The sequence below is a fragment of the Orbicella franksi genome, chromosome 4 (genome assembly GCF_964199315.1).
Source record: "Orbicella franksi chromosome 4, jaOrbFran1.1, whole genome shotgun sequence".
Classification (NCBI taxonomy): domain Eukaryota; kingdom Metazoa; phylum Cnidaria; class Anthozoa; order Scleractinia; family Merulinidae; genus Orbicella; species Orbicella franksi.
In genome coordinates, this window is record NC_138148.1 from 18,929,043 (window position 1) to 18,940,181 (window position 11,139).

At 40.6% G+C, this 11,139-nt stretch overlaps 1 protein-coding gene across 1 annotated transcript; it reads left to right on the forward strand.

Moving 5' to 3' along the window:
- The first annotated feature begins 6,497 nt into the window (after window positions 1-6,497).
- On the forward strand, window positions 6,498-7,693 carry LOC145485416 (scavenger receptor cysteine-rich domain-containing protein DMBT1-like). The gene is made up of 2 exons (XM_081464082.1): window positions 6,498-7,005; window positions 7,309-7,693. Exons 1-2 carry the CDS (start codon window positions 6,810-6,812, stop codon window positions 7,488-7,490), a joined length of 378 nt encoding a protein of 125 aa, XP_081320208.1. The 5' UTR covers window positions 6,498-6,809; the 3' UTR covers window positions 7,491-7,693.
- Window positions 7,694-11,139: the final 3,446 nt, after the last annotated feature.

Consider the following 11,139-nt stretch of genomic DNA (forward strand, 5'->3'; position numbering starts at 1 on the left):
TTCTAATGATGCGTATTTTTTTCCCTCGGAACCATGGTTTTATTTAAATTCCCTGGATTTTCCTTCGTCCTTTGGTGCCTGTGTCTCACATGTAAGGCAGTGTACTGGTCTATACTTGTACATCGTTTACCTGTACAGCCGATCGAATTCGATTTTCGCCGCGCTGAACTGTATTTTACAACATTTGCCGCTAGAACAGAGACACGCCAATTTCGTCGCAGGACAATTATTAGAAGTTGGGAATTCGAAGTCGAGGTTACTGTTCGATTGATTTGAATTGCTCTGTGCCATGCAGGAACTTTCATGATCTTCTTGACAATTTTGGTCACGGTAAACTTACAACATTATGTAAGAGGGACATTACAGTAACGCTCTGATCACTAAATTGTCAGAGAAAACTCTTAGTTTTTGCTGTTTTTCTCAACTGGGAAAAAATCATCTAAAAGTGTTAATTAGGTAATTCTATTATCTATCATCTAAAAGTGATAATTTCGCTGGTATAAATATTTCATACAGAGTCGTCTTGGAATAAGCGGCATCCAAACAGTTAATAACTACAAGACAAGTGAGCACGTAAACACGTGCAGTCTATAATCGTGGAAATTTGAGAAGCATTTTTATACTTGCAGAATTCAGCGAGTACTCCATTCAAAATTTGATTGTGCTTGTAATGCATGTGCTCATTTAAAGATCCAAGGGAGAGATCTAACAGGGATTATTTTAAAACGAATCCGTTACATAATGTGGAACTGGCAGCAGTAACAATCATAAGTTATAAACCATCCGTAAAAATGCACTTGGTAAAAGCTGTACTGCTGTAGCTCCGCTGAAAACACACAGCTCAGTAGCAGTAGGCCAGATTTCCGCCGTTCCCTCGAGTCATTTCCCGAACAGCGATTAGCAGCGAGCTGCTTACATCCCTTAACAATGGCGCCAGCGATCGAGAGAATGGGCTTTTTGTAATGGAACCAAGCGAGTATAATTTTCCTTCCTTTTCCCTCGCATTGTTTAGAGAAACAATCTTCTCTGTGTTTGATTTCAGTCATATAAAAACTCATGAAAGTTTGGAGAAACTTGCCTACGACCCGTCTAGTACCAAAGCCTGTAGTTCTATAATCCATAGAAACACTTATATTTCTTTCTATATTCCTCCAAAAAACACCCAAAGGTGAATTTTCTACCATAACAAATTCATCTTCAAACTGATTTCATTTCAGTACGCAAACTGTCTTTCATGGACAGGCGAATTTTCTATTCGACGGAACAAGACGACTTTCTCAGACGCAGTCTTACATGATCTCTCTGGGGTTCGCACCCAACAACAGGCCCTTAGACAATTCTTTTACAAATCATCTCCAAGTGATTCGGATTAGCTAACGGTTGCGTTTTGTGCAGCTTGATGGTGTTGCGGATAATTTGTTTTGCACTCAGATAAAAACAAAACGAAGGGCAATCAGAGCAAACTGAAAACAAAACAATTTGAGACAGGGACAACGTTTCTCAACTTAGAACAACTGAACATCTTTACCTAATGGCACTAATTATAATAAAACCAAACGCTCTCTTCAGTACTTTGATTAATATCTGTACAAATGGTTTTTATTTTGCAGACCTCAGGTTAGCAGCAGCCGATCCAACAGACGGTGAGTTTTAAGTAGAAAACTGGCAAGTTATACAGATATAAAGTGCTAGTGTGCTCATTTAATTTCATTTTCCTTTTTAGTATGGTTCTATCATTTCTGTCGTCGATTAAAAATATTATAACAAAAAAGTAACGTTTACCTCTTAAGTCTAGTTCCTTTCAACACTATCAGCAGAGACATCGAGAATCTAAAAGTATTCCCTAAAAGACTGTCATTAATTAAAATCCCGTCAATTCACTGCTATCAGTAGAAACATAATGTCCACTACATAAACACTGTTGTTAGACGTTTTAGGAACATTGCGCGTTAACTTTCTTCGATTTCCTGTCCGCCGTCATGTCTAGTTTGTCATCGCGTGTATTTCGTGTAAACAACACTGTGAATGGTTGTCATAACAAACGCAAGAGATTTCCTGGAACATTAATGTTTTCGATTCAGCAAAACGCTTTAAGTTCGTTAAGACACAATAATGGGCCAACTTGGAATGCTGTTTAGCATTAAGGACGTTAAAGGACTGTAAATTAATCGAGTTGAAATATCTTGAAGCAAATCAAAATCGCGCCCTTATTCTAATTTGGTAAACAGCCGATCTCCATTCAAGTTCAAGAAGTCGAGAGGTTAATCCGGCAATGTATCACCGGTGCAACAACAAAATCAAACCGAGGTCATCAAAAGTGTAAGTTTAAAAGTGTAGTGGCAAGTTTCAAATAAATTTCGCCTATATAAATTGGAAGCAAGAAGTGAAACGGTCTGACCCGAAACAAATAAACAAAGTATTAACACGACTAATTTAATCCGAAAATGTTACAGAAAACATACCTAAAAGCCGTCGATTCCCCTCAATACCACTCCACATTGCCTTAAAGAGCCCAAGCTTTCTGCTGTAAGAATCATGGGCCTCATGAATCTGTTTTTACTATATCGGCAACCATGCTGCGGGACTGATATTCGAGACTTAGTGTAAAAGTTGTCACACAACCGTACGAGCAGCCCAGTCACGCTTTCACTGCTCTTGCGCAAATGTTCAACATTTCGCGATTTACATAAACCAATTACAAGTTTAAAATAGTGACAGTAGATTGAAATGCGCTTTTTAAAGCTGTCCTATCCAGGAGCAATTATTTGTTGTTCTTGAATGGCTCTTAGCTGTAGCTATAGTCCGACGGGGAGGGGGGAGGGGATACTCCGGGAAAGGTCGGATATCTGCCGTGGAAGATTAAGTGGTCTCCAGCTCTGAACGCCAACACTGAAACACCAGATGATTCTCGAAGTATCACAGGGATCACTAAGCTAAATAATTTTGAGTTTAGCTCCGCTGAGTCAATTACCTGTTGGCGAGCATATTGCATTGACCGTGGACAGGTGGGAAAACAGTTCAAGCGGAAAAGCCCGTTGCACATTGTAATTTAGCGTTGTCCAACACGCAATCGGTCTGGTTGTAATGCTAATTGTATTTGATAAAATCTCAAGTTTTCTTTCGACACATACTGGGGTGGCATACTACTAGATGGGCGTGGCAGGGAGCCACGAGTCAAGTCAGTCAACTCCCAAAGCTTAACAGAGGAGTGATAGTGAACCACTGCTGGAAGGACTGCAGATTGTCCCCACGCTTTACCCTGATAGGCCTCTGTGTTATTCTAATGAACTGATGCTGTTATAATGATACTATGTAGCTTTATGATCATGCTAATGGTTAAGGTTTCTTTTGCTATTTAGTCAGACATCGCTCTTTCTGTATTTCTGCTGGAAGCATCGTTCTCTGAAGGAGACTTAAGGTCATTTTCTAAAAAGGTACGAACACTGCAACCTTAACATCAGTGCCATTGTCAACGGGTGTGACCGAGGAAGCGTCTGCTGATGTTTCCCTAGATAGAGGATAGAAACTATGTACGGCAGGGATGTATTAATGTCTTCAAGGCGGCTGCATTCGTGTCTTTCATATGCTGTCTACTTTAGAGAGGCACTTGTCTCTGGAGAAATGTACTCAGTCCGTGGAGAGACATTCCCCTATGACCTTAGCCAAAATGTGCTACAAACCCTGCTTGGAGCAAGCGTTGGCGCTTAACTCAAAGCCACAATAGGTCACCAAGAAGTCATTGTTGCTTTAAAAGAGGGTTAGGCTTTCAGGAAAGTCAGTGACCAGCAGAAATCGTATCTTATAGCAAAATTCCGCATTGGCCTAAAGAACCTGAAACTGCCTTTGCTACGGTGCGGTTGCGAAGACATGGAACTAGATATACCTCTCTCACTCGTGCGCGGAAAAGCTCCATCCTCGGCGCTTCTGAAGTATTTTACTAACGACTGCACTTGCCGGAAGTATTCTTAGGAACTGTCGGTGTTTGGTTTCTTCGATACTTAGCAACATCTCTTGCGGCGGGGGGGGGGGGGGGGGGGGAGGATCGTTAATTTTTGTAGAGAGGGAGAGGGAGTAGAGGGGGAAGACCCTTTAGAGGAAAAACTAACGGCCGAATCGTCTCAACCTCTCTGGGAATGAGGTTGGAATCGTCACCCTTTCCAAATTCGCTGAAGCGATTAATTTACCTTTATCAACTTAAAAACAGATGATCTAATGTAGTTTGTTTCCGACACTGCGTGCAGACGCAGCGCAACAGTGCGTTAACAAACTAATCATTCTAGAACATCGGAAAACATAGATATTGCGAACAGCCTCCTTTCCTTAAAATAGCTTTTCACAAAGAACTACTGCTTTATGATTCTTTTACACTGAAAAAGAAGCCCTTGACTATTAGCGTGTTCATAAAGCTACATAGTATAATTGTAACAGCATCAGTTCATTAGAATAACACAGAGGCCTATCAGGGTAAAGCGTAGGGACAATCTGCAGTCCTTCCACCAATGGTTCACTATCAATCTTCTGTTAAGCTTTGGGAGTTGACTGACTTGACTCGTGGCTCCCTGCCACGCCCATCTAGTAGTATGTCACCCCAGCATGTGTCGAAAGAAAACTTGAGATTTTATCAGATACGACTAGCATTACAACCAGACCGATTGCGAGTTGGACAACTCTAAATTACAATGTGCAACGGGCTTTTCCGCTTGAACTGTTTTCCCACCTGTCCACGGTCAATGCAATATGCTCGCCAACAGGTAATTGACTCAGCGGAGCTAAACTCAAAATTATTTAGCTTAGTGATCCCTGTGATACTTCGAGAATCATCTGGTGTTTCAGTGTTGGCGTTCAGAGCTGGAGACCACTTAATCTTCCACGGCAGATATCCGACCTTTCCCGGAGTATCCCCTCCCCCCTCCCCGTCGGACTATAGCTACAGCTAAGAGCCATTCAAGAACAACAAATAATTGCTCCTGGATAGGACAGCTTTAAAAAGCGCATTTCAATCTACTGTCACTATTTTAAACTTGTAATTGGTTTATGTAAATCGCGAAATGTTGAACATTTGCGCAAGAGCAGTGAAAGCGTGACTGGGCTGCTCGTACGGTTGTGTGACAACTTTTACACTAAGTCTCGAATATCAGTCCCGCAGCATGGTTGCCGATATAGTAAAAACAGATTCATGAGGCCCATGATTCTTACAGCAGAAAACTTGGGCTCTTTAAGGCAATGTGGAGTGGTATTGAGGGGAATCGACGGCTTTTAGGTATGTTTTCTGTAACATTTTCGGATTAAATTAGTCGTGTTAATACTTTGTTTATTTGTTTCGGGTCAGACCGTTTCACTTCTTGCTTCCAATTTATATAGGCGAAATTTATTTGAAACTTGCCACTACACTTTTAAACTTACACTTTTGATGACCTCGGTTTGATTTTGTTGTTGCACCGGTGATACATTGCCGGATTAACCTCTCGACTTCTTGAACTTGAATGGAGATCGGCTGTTTACCAAATTAGAATAAGGGCGCGATTTTGATTTGCTTCAAGATATTTCAACTCGATTAATTTACAGTCCTTTAACGTCCTTAATGCTAAACAGCATTCCAAGTTGGCCCATTATTGTGTCTTAACGAACTTAAAGCGTTTTGCTGAATCGAAAACATTAATGTTCCAGGAAATCTCTTGCGTTTGTTATGACAACCATTCACAGTGTTGTTTACACGAAATACACGCGATGACAAACTAGACATGACGGCGGACAGGAAATCGAAGAAAGTTAACGCGCAATGTTCCTAAAACGTCTAACAACAGTGTTTATGTAGTGGACATTATGTTTCTACTGATAGCAGTGAATTGACGGGATTTTAATTAATGACAGCCTTTTACTTTCACCGTTGAAATTGATTTGTCTCTTGTTCGTGTATAATTATTGTGTTATTTGCGCCCAACACATTGACATAGATTTTCGTTTTTCTCAAAGGGAACTACTGCGAGTTCGAGCATGAAACTTGGCATGGTATATGCTTAATAATGATATTTTAAGGCTGTAAAATAAAATAATCGGAAAGTGAGGTACCAGATGCATTTTGATGCTGTTAAACATGACCTATATTTTGCCGTTATTTTTCACACGCTTCATAGGTGTTTTTAAAATGATTCGGAAAACCACTATATCGACATCTCTGAGATTAGTTTAAAACGAGGAATAAATTAGAGTGGTTGTTCCACATTTATGTGAAGTTTGAAGTCAATGGAAATTATTTTAAGACTTAAGCAGCGCTTCGTCCTCGCACCTTATTTCGGTCATTTTATTACACCAAAAACCGCACTTTGATCGCGCTTTCAAATTTTCGCGAATTTCTGAAAAATAAAAATTCGCTGGAACCTTTAAATATGATTTTTAGAATTAGGTCACTTTAGGGTATCTTTTGGCAAAATATGAGCGATTTGCCAAATGGGTCGTTGACCGGCGTTTCTCGATCCTAACAGTCAGCCATTCTTAATGAGTGGTCCCGCAGGAAACAGCGAGTTTTGTTTCCCCTCTACCTCAATGTTCCTCGCAGCATCGCCTCGGGGAACACTGAGGGTCTCGGGGAAATAAAACTCACTGTTTATCTTGGGGGCCAATCATTAAGTGCTTATTCTCTTCATCTTCTCGTACATCAAGTTACCATTATTTCCTTTTTAACAGGCGACGTGCGACTGGTGGATGGAGGGACGAACAATCAGGGGAGAATAGAGATTTACTTCAATGATACTTGGTGGGTAATCTGTCGGAATCACTTTAGTTCGGACGCTTTCGAGATTGTCTGTAATATGATCAATCTCCCTAATCCACATGAGCGCTACTATGACTCCGAATTTGGTCGAGGTAACCAGTCTATTTTACCTAATGACTTTTCATGCGATGGGCATGAGTCTTCTCTTCTGGACTGCCGCCACGAGGACTATTATGACCACCACTGTGGGGACGAGATAGTAGGGGTGTCCTGTGGGGAGCTTGAAATGGCAGGTAAGAAGCTCATAATATTTGACCGCATTGTTTACTCGTCATTGTTATTTTGACCGGACTTGCCATACAGGCTTGATCCTCACTATACTGCGATATGACAAACTGTGGCTGATAATATATGTTTAAGTTCACGATCACTGTGGTTCTCTACCTGTCAAACTAATCAGACTTTTCATTTACAAAACCCTTTTATTTTTCTTCTATACAACATGGAATCGTTTGTCGATACAACGGTTATATGTACGGCGAAAAACAACGTCAGATATTAATATTTTATAAAGAACGAACTTTGTTTCATGTTAGATTGCGAAGGCGGAGGAACTAGAACGGACATTTCAGGCCAGTTGAACTTCCTGAGGGGGCCTGGGCCACATGAAAGGGAGTGCGAATGGACCATAGAGAACCCTTATGATAACAGCAACGTAATTGTCAGTGGGTTTCTTAACAGCGAGGATTGTGGGTATGGCTTCATTCACTTCGCTTAAACCGTATGTTACTCCGCTCACAGAGTTTCCACATGAGGTGGTCGAGCCTCTACCTTTATCGTCACTGTTATTAGCTACAAGACGTGCATCTTTGCGCACGGTGCTGCCTTGGAATTAGCCTCTTCCATACGTTCAGTTGGTTGGGACCCAGTGTGAAAAAAGAGACCTTGTGCGAGGAACCTTCCTGTAATACACTCCTCACCTCCTTTCTAATTTATTGCGCCATATTTCACGCTGCGCCCCAAATAACTGAACGCATGCAGGGGGCTTGAAACCTTGGGACAATTTTTGCAGTACTCGTGCAAAATATTGAATTAATATTGGAAGCTCGCACGCGTTATTTTTAGCCACGCGTGGCTAAAAATAACGCGTTTCTCCTCTTTTATTTCGTGTGTTATAGAATAATGTAAACAGACCTTTCGAATGTCTATTTTATTAGGTTGCACTAATGAAATAATCAAAACATTGAAAACCGTGTCCGTTTCCATTAGGAAGAAAAAAGACTGAAACTGACGTCACAACTGGTAACAACGTGTTTTAGAAGATCCCCATGAGTAGAGTGATTTTTTAGGACCACTAAAACACTGCTATCAGGCACGTGAGAGGCAGTTCATTTATATCTACATTTTGTTTTATTTTTTTTAGAAATCACCTGTCCATAAAGGAAGATATATACCATCATGAGTACTTTAGTGAGGATCTTTGTGGAGACAGGAGATCCATTTTAGTTGAAATTACATCTCGACGAGTTGTCGTGAGAGTAGAACAACATAATCAACATGTAAACGTTGGCTTTGAGGGTGCTTATGCCATCGTAAAGGGAGATATTGGATCGGGTAAGTTCGGTTTTGTGTACGTTTACTTTGGAATGAGTGGGAGAAGCGGGCCGGATAGGAATACACCTTTTCTACCTGACTAGCCTTACTTCCTGACGTCTTCATTTTAAGCTCATTATTATGTTCCCTTCTTCTCGGACCTCGCTCAATAAACATTCCTCGTACGGTCACTTAGCTTTTGATGCTTCTCTTTTGTGAATGCAGTCGCATTAGTCCGCATACTAGCGCTCTGGTTGTTTGGACGCCAGATGTGCATCTCTGGTATAATTACGAGCATGTCTTACATGAAGGTCGAGAATAACGCGATAATCCAGTTCTCCTGAAAGAAACTGTTACCTATACAGAAACACGCAAGCTCAATATTTCGTCAGCCTTCGAAATCAACTCCTACATACGTTGTTAAAAATTTCATTTAGTTCAGTTGATGCAATCTCTCGCCAGTTGGAGTTGTTTTATACGCCCTTTCTAAGAAGACTTAAGTCTAAAAAAACAACTTATAAACAAAGTCACTCTGTTTTACGTATATGTCATGTACACGTTATGTTAGTGCAGCTTTGAAGTATGAAGAATTGACTATCTTTGCTTGTTTCTGTACTTTGTCTTCATACGCACAGCACTTCAGATTGGAGGATGGGATTTGACCTCTGTCAATGTCTCAACGGATAGTTTTCACATTCAGTGGCCAATTCTGACCAGCCAGATTGATAAGGCAGTTCAAGTTTACATAGTTGTGGTAACCTTACCACGCACGGATGGTCGTGAAGCTGGCAGGATTGTTTCCTCAAACACCTCATCGGTAGGGTTTTATGGGTTATCTCCTGGTAAAGAATATGGAGTGACTGTGTTGGCTATGGACGAGTCGGGGGAGCTGCACAAAAGCTCCGAGACCTTAATCACCACTGAAGAAGACGGTTAGTATGCATATATGTTAACTAAAATGAAATATGAAAAAAATTACGTACAATTGATTAACGTCGCAGGTGAGCTAGTTAGTAAGTAATTATGCAAGTTTGACAAGTTGCACGATGGTTATGGTGGACGAAATTGTTTTGTTCTTATGTTTCAACTGTCTTGTAAATACTAGTTTTGTTGTAAACAATAGATCTCCACTTTAATCTTTTTTATATTTGAATTTTCTTTCCCTTTTTTAAAATCATTAGAAATTTCTAACCAATCTTGTCCTTTTAGGACATGGCACTAACGCATTCAAACTACGCACCAAAAAGGGGAATGAAAAACAAAGAACGAATAACAAATTTTTAACACTTTCTTTAAGATTAATTTTATTCTTTTCGATCAGTTTCAAGACAGGTTTCAATAAGTTCAACACTAACTCCCCAATAGCTCGTCAACCCTATTTGGACTGAGTTTTGCTGTTTGCTAGTGGACGGGCTGATTATGTGTTAGTCATTCTTGGGAGCGGCATAGGAAGTCATGTTGGATCAGAACTATTGAAAGCGTAAAATTGTGGAAACACGTTCCACCACCAATACCAGCATCACTAACAAATAGAGCGGTTTTTATTTGAGTGTCGAAAAGTAATTGGTTTTGCATTACTGCGCTACACGATTGGCTTGAAAAACTCACCCCACTTTTTCATCCAAGCAGAAGTAAAACCAAAACCAATTATGACTCGTTCGCAAAAGTTTTCCCGCGCTTCGCGTCAGCTTCGTGTAATTTCTTCGAGTTTTGATTGGTTCACTGTATTGTCTGTGTTCTTTGTGATTAGCTAGAGCGATTACTTTGGTTTTGGTTTTACGACACTCAATTGAAAACTGCTCTACAAAAGAGGATTAAGACAAACAAAAAGTCAGAAGCAGTACGGTATGGTAAAATTCAACAAAAATGACGTTAACTAATTTGAGGGCTTACAACAACAACTTTCGCATCGGCGCTATAATTAACGATTTTGGTCTTTTTAATACACAAGTCAGTATTTCAGATCATGACACACACGATGTATTTATTTTACCACAGTTCCTGACTCTCACCCCAATTACCGTGGGTACGAAATCCTCGAGGACGGATGCTTACTTGTCAAATGGGAGCCAATTTCGGAGTATGACCGAAATGGTCGAATTCTTTACTACACCATAACGTACGTTGCGAATTGTTACGAAAGACAAGATAGTGGACACGATGGAAACGTGACCGTAAGTGGAACGAGCAACAATGTCACCCTTTGTAATCTTCATCCTGGATGGGAGTATCGTCTTGGGTTGTCCGGATCTACGTCTAAAGGCATGGGGCCAACTGCCTATCACGATGATGTTTACGCTGGTAAGAAGTGTTTCATTATTGCCCCATCATTCCTTTTCAGTGTATAAAATGTTTTGTAAAAAGAAGAAAATCAGAGACCTTTGTCTAGTGCTTCTCTATACATTCCAAAATATTCCAGCACGCTGATACACTCAAACTCAACCAAGGCCCGTTTATAGTTCCCTCATCTATGAACTGAAAATCAGTTCATAGCTGAGTTAAAGGTAATATTGAATCTTCGCTGAAAATTCATGTCAGGCCCAAGAAATATCAAGTGACCAAATCATATCAACAACAGGCCAAACAATAACAACGGCATCAACAAAACACGACTTTTTCTGTAATAAGATTCCAACGCTATGCGTGTACTGACTGACTCCGAGGAATTCAGAATGTCTCAATGATGCACACTAATTCTCTTGGGGATTAGGGATGACGCAGTGTTGAGAGCGGTCGCCCCCCACCAATGTGGCCCATGCTCGATTCCAGCCCGGTGTGGGTTGAGTATGATGTTGGTTCTTGCCTTGCTCCGAGGTTTTTCTCCGGATTCTCCG

Excerpts from the sequence above, each read along its gene's own strand:
- LOC145485416 (XM_081464082.1), top strand. The coding sequence starts at position 6,810 with ATGATCAATCTCCCTAATCCACATGAGCGCTACTATGACTCCGAATTT. Across the intron at positions 7,006-7,308 it reads TGGGGAGCTTGAAATGGCAG|ATTGCGAAGGCGGAGGAACT; the intron begins GTAAGAAGCTCA and ends GTTTCATGTTAG.